Source organism: Pristiophorus japonicus, chromosome 1 (assembly GCF_044704955.1).
Source record: "Pristiophorus japonicus isolate sPriJap1 chromosome 1, sPriJap1.hap1, whole genome shotgun sequence".
In the NCBI taxonomy this organism is placed as follows: domain Eukaryota; kingdom Metazoa; phylum Chordata; class Chondrichthyes; family Pristiophoridae; genus Pristiophorus; species Pristiophorus japonicus.
The window spans coordinates 501,331,048-501,347,383 of record NC_091977.1 but is presented as its reverse complement, the minus strand read 5'-3'; the positions used below and the strand labels follow the sequence as shown (position 1 = coordinate 501,347,383).

The 16,336-nt window shown below is 44.8% G+C and overlaps 1 protein-coding gene across 1 annotated transcript in view; it reads right to left on the bottom strand.

Annotated features, from left to right (window-relative positions):
* LOC139260322 (collagen alpha-1(IX) chain-like) overlaps nucleotides 1–16,336 on the bottom strand; it is a 194,166-nt gene that overhangs the window by 23,208 nt on the left and 154,622 nt on the right. Inside the window, exons 30-33 of the mRNA XM_070876799.1 lie at nucleotides 16,015–16,086; nucleotides 10,007–10,042; nucleotides 6,735–6,779; nucleotides 6,047–6,079 (exon numbers count right to left, since the gene is read on the bottom strand). Of these exons, the coding sequence (XP_070732900.1) occupies nucleotides 6,047–6,079; nucleotides 6,735–6,779; nucleotides 10,007–10,042; nucleotides 16,015–16,086 (186 nt within the window). The remainder of the gene's footprint in view (nucleotides 1–6,046; nucleotides 6,080–6,734; nucleotides 6,780–10,006; nucleotides 10,043–16,014; nucleotides 16,087–16,336) is intronic.

The following is a 16,336-nucleotide window of genomic DNA, read 5'->3' as shown; positions in this document are numbered from 1 at the left end:
AACCCTTTGTCCTCCTCTGCTGAATTTTAAATTTCTGCCAGTCCTCAGGTTTGCTGCTTTTTCTGGCCAATTTATATGCCTCCTCCTTGGATTTCCCTTGTTAGCCACGGTTGAGCCACCTTCCACGTTTTATTTTTACGCCAGACAGGGATGTTCAATTGTTGTAGTTCATGCATGTGGTCTTTAATTGTCTGCCATTGCCTATCAACCGTCAACCCTTTAAATATCATTTGCCCGTCTATCCTAGACAATTCACATCTCATACCATCGAAGTTACCTTTCTTTACGTTCAGGACCATAGTCTCTCAATTAAATGTGTCACTCTCCATCTTAATGAAGAATTCTACGATATTATGGTCTCTCTTCCCCAAGGGGCCTCACATGACAAGATTGCTAATTAATCCTCTCTCATTACACAAGACCCAGTCTAGGATGCCTACTCTCTAGTTGGTTCCTCGACATATTGGTCTAGAAAACCATCCCTTATGTACTCCAGGAAATCCTCCTCCACCGCATTGCTACCAGTTTGGTTAGCTCAATCTATATGTAGATTAAAGTCACCCGTGATAACTGCTGTACCTTTATTGCACGCATCCCTAGTTTCGATAAGATCACTTCTCATTCTTCAGAATTCCAATGAGTAGAAGCCCAACCTACTCAACCTTTTCTCATAAGTCCAACCCCTCATCTCCGGAATCAACCTAGTGAACCTTCTCTGAACTGCCTCCAAAGCAAGAATATCGTTTCTTAAATATGGAAACCAAAACTGTACGCATTATTCCAGGTGTGGCCTCACCAATATCCTGTATAACTGTAGCAAGATTTCCTTGCTTTTATAGTCCATCTCCTTTGCAATAAAGGCCAAGATTCTATTGGCCTTCCTGATCACTTGCTGTACCTGCATACTAACCTTTTGGGCTAGATTTTCTACTTTTTTTGCATGCTTAACGCCCACTTAACATCCATTTTACCGCTAAAATTAGATTTAACGCCGATATATCTATCGCCACTTAGCCACAAAATGGAGACTGATGGGCATTTTTCGGAAACTTATCGCCAAGCGTTACTTTCCCCATATGTGTCACGCTGGTAATAAATACCGCCCGCCCACTTTTTGGGGGCGGAATCACCAGAATGGGCAAAATCAACGGCCATAATATTGCCCAGTGTCACTTTAACGCCGAGACTCAATAATATCTCCCGCCCACTTTTTTTTGTCGTAAAGATCACATTTGCCAAAACTAGTGGCCATGAGATCGCCCAGCGTCACTTTCACCACCTCGCACACATATCGCCCACAATATCGCTGGCCCAAAAAACCGCCGGGAAAAAGTGGAACTAACTGGAACTACTCACAGTGTTATGGGCGCCATGTTCTACATCACATGTCGCATACTTTAAAAGGCTTCAAGCTCGGGGGAGTTCGGATGTACTCTGGAGGTTGTTGGAGTTGATGTGAACATCTGTACAAACATCTTGACCATACTGTGACCGTTTGGAATTTAATAGGTGTCTTCGTCGGGACATTCATTGTTTGTGACCAATCGGTGGAAAGCAGAGAGCTATTGCAATGGGGTCTGTCCTTTCTCACCCTCTACTGATGACCAATTACATGCTGCAGACTCGAGATGGCCGAAGGTACGCTCCACAGCATTATGTACCCAATGTAAAATATGCTAGACTGATGAGGAGGACCAGACGTTACACTCCCTGCAAGTACAGGTAGAAGCAGTCTTACCTCAACTTGCTCGACACCACCTGCCTTCGGGGACTGCGGTTCCACAAAAAGGTTATCACTGTGGTCTGCCAGCTCATAAGGGGAGATCTGCAGCCTGCCAGCACCATCAGTACTGCACTGTCCATCAAGGTCAAAGTCACCGCCGCACTATCGTTCTACGCCTCAGGTTCTTTTCAGGCCTCAGCTGGTGACATTTGCGGTCTGTCTCAACAGGCCACACATCGCTGCATTAGACAGGTCACTGAAGCCCTGTAGGCATGCAGGAGGGACTTTATCAGCTTCCCTATGACCAGGGAGGCACAGAGTGAGAGGGGTCCAGGATTCTTCAGAATTGCAAACTTCCCCAAGGTGCAGGGAGCAATAGACTGTACGCACATCGTGATGCGGGCGCCTTTTCAGGATGCAGAGATTTTCAGGAACCACAAGGGATTCTACTCCTTGAATGTCCAACTCGTTGTCGACCACCAGCAATTTATAATGGCAGTGAATGCTAAATTTCCGGGCAGCATCCATGATGCTCACATCCTGCGTCAAAGCACTGTATCTGACTTGTTTAACAATCAGCCACAAGGTCAATGCTGGATGATTGGTGACAAAGGATATGGCCTTGCCACCTGGCTGATGACCCTCCTGCGTGACCCCCACACCGAAGCCGAGAGGCAATACAATGAGAGCCACAGAGCCACTCGCAATATCATGGAGAAAACCATTGGAGTGCTTAAGCAGTGCTTTAGATGCCTGGACCACTCAGGAGGCGAGCTCCAATACCACCCTGAGCAGGTAGCTCAATTCGTGGTGGTGTGCTCCATGCTGCACAACGTGGCTATCAGGAGGGGACAAGAATTGCCTGATGAGTCTGACAGTCCACCTCACCAGAGAGAGGAGGAGGAGGACGAGGAGGTGGACGCTGACATCGGCCCAGACAATCAGGCTGATGCTGAAGCCATGCCCCTGCCCCCTGTAGACCGCATGGAAGGGCCCGTGGTGGCATGATAGCTGCAAGAGCCTTATGTCAGGAGCTCATCAATGAGCGCTTTGCCTGAAAAATCGTTGGTGTTATTTACAAGCCTGACACACTGCTGGGTGTGCAGGTCATACATCAATGGTGAGCATCACCTTGGTGACAGTTAAAGTTTAAATTGAATGAAGTTAAGTGTAATTATACCCTTTTGATGTTAAGGAATCACCAGTGTGTAATGGTGCAGCTATCTGAGCCAATGCGCAACAAGGTTTTGTTAAATAATAAACATTTAAACCAAACAGTTGTCTGAAATCATCAACATTTCTGTAAAAACCAACCCTTCTCCCCACCCCCCCCACTTCTCCCCCCCACCTCTACCTCTACCTTTTCCCCTTCTGACTCCAAGCTGCCTGGCCGAGGAGTTCCTCAGGCGATGCTTCATTGGGGGGGGGGGGTGGGGGGATGAAGGCCGAACCACTGCTTGGATGGATAAGGGAGAGGACGGTCCCGAGGTGGGAACATGATCTCAGCCAGAAGCAAGATGTTGCTCCTGGCTCCCATGTGTGGTTGGCAATGGGGGTGCGGCACCTTGGGGTGCAGTGCCGCGCTCCAGGACCACTGGGAGCCCTCTGCCACCAGTGTTCCTGGCTACCAGCTCCAGGGCCTCCACCATCCCTTCCATGTTATATATTACTTGTTGGACAAAAACTTGGTGCCAACTATGTTCTTGGTGCTTAGTAGGCTTTTTGCTGCTGGTGAATCTCCTCCCAGAACAGCCAAACAAGCACATACCACAGCCACACACTCTTTCAGTCCCTCCCAGCTCCCGCTCTCTCTGCCTCCTCTTCTGTGCATGTCGTGATAACCCTTGACCTCCTGAATCACGGGAATCGAGCGTTGCATGCCGTTGCTAAAGACGGCGACACTTTAAGGCAGAAGGTCAGCGAGATTTAATGCTACCGCCCATTTCATATCGCTTGCGGTAACACCCAATTTCAAAAATGGCGACTAGGTGCTTTGAGAATAGACGCGAAGCCAGCGATCTGAAAACACATTTTTACCGCCCACGTCGGAAATAACGCCCATTTTTGGGCGATATGCACAAAAGTGTAAAATCTAGCCCTTTGTGTTTCATGCACAAGTACCCCAGGTTCTGCTGTACTGCAGCACTTTACAATTTTTCTTCATTTAAATAATAACTTGCTCTTTGATTTTTTCTGCATAGTGCATAACTTCACACTTTCCAACATTATACTCCATCTGCCAAATTTTTGCCCACTCACTTAGCCTGTCCATGACCTTTTGCAGATTTTTTGCGTCCTCTTCACACATTGCTTTTCCTCCCATCTTTGTAGCATCAGCAAACTTGGCTACGTTACACTCAGTCCCTTCTTCCAAGTCATTAATATAGATTGTAAATAGTTGGGATCCCAGCACTGATCCCTGCGGCACCCCACTAGTTACTTATTGCCAATCCGAGAATGAACCATTTATCCCGACTCTCTGTTTTCTGTTAGTTAGCCAATCCTCTATCCATGCTAATATATTACCCCCAACTCCATGAACTTTTATCTTGTGCAGTAACCTTTTATGTGGCACCTTGTCAAATGCCTTCTGCAAGTTCAAATACACCACATCCACTGGTTCCCCTTTATCCACCCTGTTCATTACATCCTCAAAGAATTCCAGAAAATTTGTCAAATATGACTTCCCTTTCATAAATCCATGCTGACTCTGCCTGACTGAATTATGTTTTTCCAAATGTCCTGCTATTGCTTCTTTAATAATAGACTCCAACATTTTCCAACCACAGATGTTAGGCTAACTGGTCTATAGTTTCCTGCTTTTTATCTGCCTCCTTTTTTAAATAGGGGCGTTACATTTGCGGTTTTCCAATCTGCTGGGACCTCCCCAGAATCCAGGGAATGTTGATAAATTACAACGAAAGCATCCACTATCCCTGACGTTACTTCTCTTAAGACCTTACAATGCAAGCCATCAGGTCCAGGGGATTTATCCACCTTTTGTCCCATTATTTTACTGAGTACCACCTCCTTAGTGACTGTGATTGTGTTAAGTTCCTCCCGCCACCGCCCCCCTCCCCCCCATAGCCCCTTGACTATCCACTGTTGGGATATTGTTAGTGTTCTCTACCATAAAGACTGATACAAAATATTTGTTCAGCGTTTCTGCCATCTCCATGTTCCCCATTACTAATTTCCCTCTTGTCCTCTGAGGGACCAACATTTACTTTAGCCACTCTTTTCCTTTTTATATACCGATAGAAACTCTTGCTATCTGTTTTTATAATTCGTGCTAGTTTACTTTCATAGTCTATCTTCCCTTTCTTAATCATTTTTTTAAGTCATTCATTACTGGCTTTCAAAAGCTTCCCAGTTTTCTATCCTCCCACTAGTTTTGGCCACTTTGTATGCCCTTGTTTTTAATTGGATACCATCCTTTATTTCTTTTCTTTTACACCATTTCCTCCTCACTGGAATATATTTTTCTTGAGAGTTGAGAAATATCTCCTTAAATGTACGCCACTGTTCATCAACTGTCCTACAGTTTAATCTATTTTCCTAGTCCACTTTAGCCAACTCTGCCCTCATACCTGTGTAGTTTCCTTTATTTGTGTGTTGAAGTGTTTCCTAATTTCACTTCTGAAAGGCCTGGCTCTAATTTTTAAACTATGCCCCCTAGTCCGAGGCTCCCCAACCAGCGGAAATAGTTTATCTCTATCTATCCTGTCTATTCCCCTTAATATCCTGAAAACTTCAATCTGATACCCCTTAACCTTCTAAATTCTGGGGAATACAATCTTAATTTGTGTAATCACTCCTCGTCACTTAACCCTTGAAGTCCGGGTATCATTCCTAAGGTGTGGTGCCCAGAACTGCTCACAGTACTCCAGGTGTGGTCTAATCAGGGCTTTGTATAGCTGCAGCATAACTTCTATCCTCTTGTATTCTAGTCCTCTAGATATAAAGACCAGCATTCCATTAGCCTTTTTGATCATTTTCTGTACCTGTTCATGACAATTTAATGATCTATGTACCTGGACCCCCAAGTCTCTTTGGACCTCCACTGTTTTTAGCTTTTCATCATTTAGAATGCACCCTGTTCCATCTTTTTTAGGATGACCTCACATTTGCCTACACTGAAATCCATTTGCTTCTCTTCTTTAGAAGGAAAAACAAAATTGGTGGGGAGGGGACAGGGTTATTCACATCTGACCTTGTACCTCATCCTTAATAAAATACCATCACCAACAATCTCAAAACAATTAGAACCAATATTAAAATAAAATCTCGAGAACGATTTGCCCCCATTAAGTTGATACATACCTCTCCTTTCATGCCTTGAACACCAGGAATGCCCTTTAAAAGACAAATACATCATTTTCCATATGAATATGAAATATCGACAAAGGAGAGCAATGCTTACACTGCAACAAAACCATGGGGGTAATCTTCATCTCCTACTGCATGCGGCAGTAATCTGGTGGAGCAGATTGCTCTCCCATTGTAGAACCTGCCTGATTTTCATCCTATTTCCGCTTGCCCAGGTTAATACCCAGGCGACAAATTTAAATATTGTCTGAAGACTCCACTTGGTCTTGATTCCCTGTGTGCAATGCCATGGGACATTGAAAAATACATCTACATACAAATATACATGGAAGCTGCTCCTTAATTGGAAAAATGGTCATCTGTAGCAATTGCTGCTGCATTACCTTCAAATAATACCATAATCCTGGAAATTATTATGGATACTCAGGAAAAAAAGTTGTGCCAGGTGGAGATCAATCTTTATGAATTTACAATCAGTGAGAATCAATTAATTCCCAAACATTCAACAGTAGCTAAAAATTCTCCTGTAATTGCTTGATTCAAAAATTTCAATTTGAGCGTAAGTTTTGCTGGGGAATTTCATAGTGCAGCAAATGCCAACAGGCACCAGGTGGTGCAATAGCCATGGACCTATATTTACAAAGGCTAAATACTGAGGACTTTAACTTATTTCATGACTTACCTGCTCACCCTTTTCTCCATTCTCGCCATTCATACCTGGTTTTCCCTTTTAAAAGAAAAATGGAAGAGATTCAATCAGGTAGTGCCCGAGTTTATCGGGACCATATGGTGTCATTGTAGATAATCACCAGTCACAGGTGAATAAGTACAGGTACTGGTATATTTGAAAATGTCACCCTCGGATTATCAGCCATCATTTCTTATTTACATCTGAGTTTTATCCAGATCGGTATCACGGTGCTCTGTCAGCACATTAATTCAGACCAAGGTGTTTAAGATGGATGATCCAGCGATTGGAAAGCAGCTAATGTAACGCCTCTGTTTAAAAAAGGGGGCAGACAAAAGGCAGGTAACTATAGGCCGGTTAGTTTAACATCTGTAGTGGGGAAAATGCTTGAAGCTATCACTAAGGAAGAAATATCGGGACATCTAGATAGGAATAGTGCAATCAAGCAGACACAACATGGATTCATGAAGGGGAAATCATGTTTAACTAATTTACTGAAATTCTTTGAGGATATAATGAGCATGGTGGATAGAGGTGTACCGATGGATGTGGTGTATTTAGATTTCCAAAAGGCATTCGATAAGGTGCCACACAAAAGGTTACTGCAGAAGATAGAGGTACGCTGAGTCAGAGGAAATGTATTAGCATGGATAGAGAATTGGCTGGCTAACAGAAAGCAGAGAGTCGGGATAAATTGGTCCTTTTCGGGTTGGAAATCGGTGGTTAATGGTGTGCCACAGGGATCGGTGCTGGGACCACAACTGTTTACAATATACATAGATGACCTGGAAGAGGGGACAGAGTGTAGTGCAACAAAATTTGCAGATGACACAAAGATTAGTGGGATAGCGGGTTGTGTAGAAGACACAGAGTGGCTGCAAAGAGATTTAGATAGGTTAAACGAATGGGCTAAAGTTTGGCAGATGGAATACAATGTCGGAAAATGTGAGGTCATCCACCTTGGAAAAAAAAAACAGTAAAAGGGAATATTATTTGAGTGGGGAGAAATTACAACATGCTGCGGTGCAGAGGGACCTGGGGGTCCTTGTGCATGAATCCCAAAAAGTTAGTTTGCAGGTGCAGCAGGTAATCAGGAAGGCGAATGGAATGTTGGCCTTCATTGCGAGAAGGATGGAGTACAAAAGCAGGGAGGTCCTGCTGCAACTGTACAGGGTATTGGTAAGGCCGCACCTGGAGTACTGCGTGCAGTTTTGGTCACCTTACTTAAGGAAGGATATACTAGCCTTGGAGGGGGTACAGAGACCATTCACTAGGCTGATTCCGGAGATGAGGGGGTTACCTTATGATGAGTAGACTGGGTCTTTACTCCTTGGAGTTCAGAAGGATGAGGGGTGATCTTATGGAAACATTTAAAATAGTGAAAGGGATAGACAAGATAGAGGCAAAGAGGTTGTTTCCACTGGTCGGGGAGACTAGAACTAGGGGGCACAGCCTCAAAATACGGGGGAGCCAATTTAAAACCGAGTTGAGAAGGAATTTCTTCTCCCAGAGGGTTGTGAATCTGTGGAATTCTCTGCCCAAGGAAGCAGTTGAGGCTAGCACATTGAATGTATTCAAATCACAGATAGATAGATTTTTAACCAATAAGTGAATTAAGGGTTATGGGGAGCGGGCGGGTAAGTGGAGCTGAGTCCACGGCCAGATCAGCCATGATCTTTTTGAATGGCGGAGCAGGCTTGAGGGGCTAGATGGCCTACTCCTGTTCCTAATTCTTATGTTCTTATGTAAACAATTCTAACATTGCAACAGTGACGACACTTCAAAGATTTTTCATTGGCTGTGAAGCGTTTTGGGAAGTATTGAGATTGCGATATGCGCTATATAAATGAAAGTCCTTTCTTTTCTCAACAACAACAATAACTTGCACTTATATAGTGCCCTTATTATAGAAAATGTCCCAAAGCACTTCACAGAGGTGCAATAAAAAAAATGAATGTTGAGCCAAAGTAGGAGATATTGAGAGGGGTGGAAGAGGATGTGTTTAAAGAGGTATTAAAGGAAGAAATGGAGGTGCAGGGTCAGAGGAGTTTAGGGAGGGAATTCCAGAGAGTGAAGCCTCGGTGGATAATGGCAAGACCGCCAACAGCGGGGGTGAAGGCAATGTATAAGAAGCCTGAGTTAGAGGAATGGAGTTGTGGGGTTGTGGACGAGGTTACAGAGATAGCAAGAGGCCATGGAGGGACATAAGGGTGCAAATTTTAATTTTGAGGTATTGGGAACCAGGAGCCAGTGTAGGTCATCAAGGACTTGAGTTATTTGTGAGCAGGGTTTGGTGAAGGATAGGATAGGTGCAGCAGAAATACTTAACTCGAGCACAACTCTCTAATAGTTCAGTTGGTGAATTCACCGCGCAGTATACAACTGGGACTTAAGCAGCGATTTTGCAAAACCGAGGCTGTGTTTGGCTCGCTATCTGGCCCAAGTTAGCCCACAACAAACTGAGATGGCATTGCCCAGTTTTCCAGGATGAGGTCATTTGAACATCTCATAAAGGCATTAACCGGTTAATAATGGATGAGCCAGCACTGCAGATGAGGAAACAGTGAGAAAGCCGCACGATGCAGCCAGAAGCCCATTTATTTCAAATTTGGAGCTTTGACAACGCTTGGGTTGACCAAGAGTCCCCACATGGGACTTGCTGAAAATTGGACACACTACCCATTTCACAACCCTTGTTCCCAGCTAGCGATGCTCCGCAGCACGACTGGGATCTTGTGAAATGCCCCCTATACAATCCAAAGAGGTTCCAGGTTTGGTGTTCATTCTTTGTTTAGTTCACTGATCTCAGCAGTTGCAGCTGGAGAGGTGCTTCAGTTGGGTAGCACCCCAGAGATAGGGAGAGGGAAATAAAAAGAAAATCAGACCTCCCGATTACTAAGCAGTGACTCCCGCTGGACTGAACACGTATGTTGACATCAGTCGAGGATAGCAGGAGGCTTGGCTGTAATGCCCATCAATGCTGACTATCCTCCCAACACTTTAATGTCAAATTTCAAGCAGGGAGCAGAGCGACTTGAATGAGATGGGGCAACAGCTGTATTCTTGTCTGAGTCAGCACTTTCTGGACAAGGGAAGAAAACTGGGTTGGGGAGGGTGGGGACTTTACATTCTCCTCCTTTAAAATGCAAAACTTAACCATGGCTTGGATTCTACAAAGAACAAAAGTAACTAAAAGACTTTCATCAGCTTTTGCTGGTTGCCTCTCTGAATGTCAACACCATTGAATGGATGCATAATTATTTTACCTCATTTCCTTTGAGACCAGAAATACCAGCAGAGCCCTGAAAAGAGAAAACACAGTATCTGAATAAACCAGTAGTAGCAAACTAATGTAATCATCAGTTCCTGGGATTGATCAATCAGTGCAGGAAAGAACACGACCTTGAAATTATGTTCTGGAGGTAAAACCTTCAGAAGAACTAATGGATCCTAGCGGATTGGAAAACAGCAAATGTGACACTAAAAACTGATAATCAAGGGGCTATTGGGATGGGGGAACTTAAAACAATCACTGTCACTAAAGAAAAAGTACTAATGGGAACTAAAGGTGGAAAAGTCCCCTGGACCTGATGGCCTGTACCCTCGGGTCTTAAAAGAAATGGCTGCAGAGAGAATGGATGCTTTGGTTGTAATCTGTCAAAATTCCCTGGATTCTGGAGAGGTCGCAGCAGATTGGAAAACCGCAATTATAAAGCTCCTATTTAAGAAAGGATGGAGACAGAAAGCAGGAAACTATAGACCAGTTAGCCTAACATTTGTCATTGGGAAAATGCTGCAGTCCATTATTAAGGAAGTAGTAGCAAGACATTTAGAAAATCATAATACAGTCAGAGTCAGCATGGTTTTATGAAAAGGAAATCAAGTTTGACAAATTTGCTGGAGTTTTTTGAGAATGTAACGAGCAGGGTGAATAAAGGGGAACCAGTAGATGTCGTGTATTTGGATTTTCAGCAGGCACATAAGGTGCCACATAAAAGATTACTGCACAAGATAAGAGCTCACGTGGTTGGGGATAATATATTAGCATGGACAGAGGATTGGCTAACAACAGAAAACAGAGAGTCAGGATAAATGGGTCATTTTCACGTTAGCAAACTATAACTGGTGGGGTGCCACAGCGATCAGTGCTGGGGCCTCAATTATTTACAATCTATATTAATGACTTGGATGAAGGGACCGAGTGTAATGTAGCCAAATTTGTTGATGATAAGGGAAAGAAAGTTGTGAGGAGGACGCAAATAATCTGCAAAAGGATATAGATAGGTTAAGTGAGTGGGCAGAAATTTGGCAGATGGAGTATAATATGGGAAAATGTGAGATTATCCATTTTGGTAGGAAAAATAAAAAAGCAAATTACTATTTAAATGGGGAGAGATTATAAAATGCTGTGGTACATAGGGATCTGGGGGTCCTTGTACATGATACACAAAAAGTTAGCATGCAGGTACAACAAGTAATTAGGAAGGCAAATGGAATGTTGGCCTTTATTGCAAGGGGATGGAGTATAAAAGCAGGGAAGTCCTGCTCCAACTGTACAGGGTGTTGCTGAGACCACAGCTGGAGTACTGCGTACAGTTTTAGTCTCTTTATTTAAGGAGGGATATACTAGCTTTGGAGGCAGTTCAGAGAAAGTTCACGAGCTTGATTCCTGAGAGGAAGGGGCTGTCTTATGAAGAAAGATTGAGCAGGTTGGGCCTACACTCATTGGAGTTTAGAGGAATGAGAGGTGATCTTATTGAAATGTATAAGATTCTGAGGCTGCTTGACAGAGTAGATGCAGAGAGGATGTTTCCCCTCGTGGGGGAATCTAGAACTAGGGGGCATAATTTCAGAATAAGGGATCACTCTTTTAAAACAGAGATGAGGAGGAATTTCTTCTCTCAGAGGGTCATGAATCTTTGGAATTCTCTACCCAAGAGAGCTGTCGAGGCTGAATCATTGAATATATTTAAAGTGGAGATAGACAGATTTTTGAATGATAAGGGAGTGAAGTGTTATGGGGAGCGGGCAGGGAAGTGTTGATCAGATCTGCTGATCAAATCAGCCATGATCTTATTGAATGACAAAGCAGGCTTGTGGGGCCAAATGGCCTTCTCCTGCTCCTATTTCTTATGTCCTTATGTTTATGGTCTAAGAAACATCATCATCATAGGCAGGCCCTCGGAATGGAGGCAGACTTGCTTCCACTCCTGAGGCGAAGTGAGTTCTTTGGTGGCTGAACAATCCAATACGAGAGCCACAGACTTTGTCACAGGTGGGACAGATAGTCATTGAGGGAAGGGGTGGGTGGGACTGGTTTGCCGCACGCTCTGTCCGTTGCCTACACTTGATTTTTGCATGTTCTCAGCGTTGAGACTCGAGGTGCTCAGCGCCCTCCCGGATGCACTTCCTCCATTTAGGGCGGTCTTTGGCTAGGAACTCCCAGGTGTCAGTGGGGATGTCGCACTTTATCAGGGAGGCTTTGAGGGTGTCCTTGTAACGTTTCCGCTGCCCACCTTTGGCTCATTTGCCATGAAGGAGCTCTGAGTAGAGCGCTTGCTTTGGGAGTCTCGTGTCTGGCATGCGAACTATGTGGCCTGCCCAGCGGATCTGATCGAGTGTGGTCAGTGCTTCAATGCTGGGCATGTTGGCCTGGACTAGGACGCTGATGTTGGTGTGTCTGTCCTCCCAGGGGATTTGTCGGATCTTGCGGAGACATCGTTGGCGATATTTTTCCAGCGACTTGAGCCATACAGTAGGGCAGGTATTACAACAGTCCTAGAGACCATGAGCTTGGTGGCAGTTTTGAGGGCCTGGTCGTCAAACACTCTCTTCCTCAGGCGGCTGAAGGCTGCACTGGCGCACTGGAGGCGATGCTGAATCTCGTCGTCAATGCCTGCTCTTGTTGATAGGAGACTCCTGAGATGTGGGAAGTGGTCCACGTTGTCCAGGGCTGCGCCGTGGATCTTGATGACTGGGGGGCAGTGCTGTGCAGCGAGGACAGGCTGGTGGTGAACCTTTGTCTTACAGATGTTTAGCGTAAGGCCCATGCTTTCATACGCCTCAGTAAATATGTTGACTATGTCCTGGAGTTCAGCCTCTGTATGTGCACAGACGCAGGCGTCGTCCGCGTACTGTAGCTCGACGACAGAGGTTGGGGTGGACTTGGACCTGGCCTGGAGAAGAACACAGTTCTTACGATGGCTGTTCGCATCTGTGGTGATGACTTTATCACCCCTGCAGCGCCCCACCCGCCGCCCTCACCTCTTTTCGGGGCTGACGGATTGTACCAAATGCTGCACTGCTTTCTGACTGGACAGAAGACTTGCTTGCACAGAAAAGAGTTGAATCCAACTCCCGTAGAGCCGACTCGCATGCAGCACCATCATCAGAATGGCCCCATGTGCATTCCAAAGTGACGCTTCTGTGTATGGGCACTAGGTCAAGCCCTCTTCCCATTTGCAACTCTTATTTCAAAGTTAACAACTCCAAGAAGTACGTGCCTCCATTTTTAGTAGCTGAAAATGAGTAGATGCTTCTCTTTTGAAATTAAAAGTGGGTATATAGTGTATACCCTGACTACACCCTGGTTCCAGGTTTTTCAGCCCATTAACTTTATTTCTGAAAATGGAGACTGCAGAGAATAGCACAGAAATGACAACCCAGAAACAGGAGGTTCAGTCCACCCAGTCCGTGTTGGTGCTTCTCCTCCATAGGAGAATGGTCCTAATCCTATGAGAGCAGTGATCCTAATCCCAGGGGAGCAGTGGTCCTAATCCTACGTGCTCGCTCTGTTCCCATATTCCTTCATTCACCTATTGTTCTCCCACTTATATAACCTATTCTTAAATGTTGACATGATCTCTGCTTCATTAACAAACTCTAATAGTTCATTTCAGAGCCTCATAATCCACTGTATATAGAAGGTTTCTCCTAGTCTCTGTCCTAAATCTCTTAAATTTAATATTATGTCTATATCCCCTTGTTCGAGACCCCTCAATCACTGAAAACATTGGGCCCAAAATTGGCCAGGAGTTTTTTTTTGGAGCAACTTGATTTTTTTGGAATATCTTAAAAATCCACATTTTGCATATTCAATTTGCGCCAGTGTAAGTGAGTTAGTTAGGATTTTTTAGTTTAGTTTTTTTTTCAAAAAGGTGGCGTTACCAGCCACCTTCACCTGTTTTGGCCATTTAGGCCACTTTGGCCAGCTAATAGTTACTCCAAACTAACTTCGGCCAGCGCATGTGGCCACATGGCCGCTTGTGAAAACCCTTGCGGAGAGTTAAGAAATCAGCGCAGGTAGGTACATCGGAGGCCAGCAGAACTTAATGACTTGACTAAAGAATGTAATTAGGATCAAACAGCTATACAAGACGTCATATGACAAACTTCGCAAAGTTAATTTACTATACAACAGAAGCATTCATGGAAGTTTAAATTACAAAAATAAAAGTAAAAGATAGTTGAATTAAATTGCCCTAATCTCACAACTAATTTAAACAACTATTTGTTTGCAATGATTATACTGGGCCAAAATTGAGCCCATATTATCTAAATAAAGTCTACTTCAATAAATAAGATATTCTCTCAGTGTTCCTCCGTCACTTATATACTTCTTTCACAATAGCACCAGGTAAATAGGCTTGACAAATGGTCACCACTATTCACAAGAGACAAAACATATTTACATAATTTTTCCAAAATATCCAAATAAAAATAGAAGTAAGTAAGTCCTACCCTACCTTCATCTTCAGCCCGGGAAGGCAGCGGGGCAGCATATGCGGCCTGGGATAGGGGCGGAACGCACCAGCAGCCGGCATGATAATGATGATGATGATCGGGTCCCACACTGCAGCACGCACACTGAGAGGCTGGGGCAGGAGGTACTGTGCATGCATGCTCACTCCAACGCGCAAGTGCAGATGTCCCGGCACTGTTTTCAATGCGGGATGCTAGCTCCGCCCCCAATCCGGGAGAGGCCGGACAGCGTCCAACGTGGGGACCGATTTTTTCGGAGCACTTTTCAAAGCAAAAAAGCCACGCATCTCCGGTGAGTGCGCCGAAAAAAGTGGTGGGTCCATTTTGAGCCCAGTATACCTCTGCCTGCTCTGACCCAACTCTTCATCATTTTAAACATCACTATCAAATCACCCCTTAGCCCCAATTTTTTGCGTTCTTTGTATTTGTATTTCCTCATACCAGGTAGCATCCTAGTGAAGCTATGCTATACTCTATGTTTTAATGTGCTCCTTATAGTGTAGAGTCCAAAAGTGCGTGGTGTACTCTAACTTAGTCTTAATAAGATTTTACATAGATTCACCATTACACCTCGATTTTTATATTCAATACCTCTTGCAATTTTAATTGCACTAAAATGTTTGCGTATCTTTAAAGGGCCTTACCTGTAACATTAACCTGTCTTCCTAGTTGACAAAAAAATGTTCGACTTCATAGGGACCAAAATTGTCCCTTTCATTAAGAGCCGTGGTGGCCTGAAAATGGCACATACCGCTCAGTTTGCGCGGAGGGATCTCCATTTTGAAATTTGCCCTCGTGGATTTTCCCGGCGGAGAATGTCTCCACTCCGCCCGTCTGGCCGCCCCATCAACCCTTTACCAACCAGCGGCGATTCCCTTCCTGCTGGAAATTGCCCCACGGAAATTGCCCCGCGGGAGTGGATCGGCTGCCAGTCAGTGCCACTGACAGCTTTTTGTGGTTGGGCGGCTCATCCGCCCTTAAAGGGGAGGACACACTGCCAAGGCCGGCATTTTATTTTCATTGTCGGCCGACTGTCAGGCCCGGCAATGGCGGCCATGGGCTCTTGGGTACTGTGCCGCTGGCCCGGCCAAAACCCTCACTCGTGGCCCAGTGTTTGCTATTAAAGTGGCTGCAGATTTTGCAGCAGATCTCCCCTTTAACTGAAGGGGCGGGACGTGTGACGTCATCAGCGACGTGCTGATGACTCAGAGGGATGGCAGTTCCGACCCACCCGTACAACTGCCCCTCTGACGATGGCCCCTTCAAACTTCCCGCACCTCCGAACTGCTGATGACACCATATCCGCCCCGCAGCAAAAAAAACAAAGAGCTGAATTTCTCCGGATTGTCCGCCCCATACGGTAGGTGCACCCCATTTTGGGCTGAGGGCAATTTCGGCCCCGTAGTGTTTATGTTAACACTGGTGAAAAATCTTATGCTAATCCTTAACAAATACATATAATACATAAATTGTACGGTATATTCTTCCACTTTTTAACTAATTAATGTCTTACCTTATCTCCTCTTCCTCCAGGAAAACCAAGAGGCCCCTGAAGACCTGGACGACCACAATCACCCTTCGATCCCTATTAATCAGAAAATATCAATTAGTTGGAGAAACAAATGAGCTATGGTCACAAGAAGGAGCTATGCTTGCACAGAATGTGGATCAGAGATAGGGTCAAAACATTGTAGCTCCAATCTCCAACCCACATTCCTTGCAAGTGTGACGAACCATTGGTAATATGGAATCATGGAATAATACAGGTTTAAGGGGCGAATGGCCTACTCCTGTCCCTATGCTTCTGTGTTCTTTAAACTTTAAAAGAGTTTGCG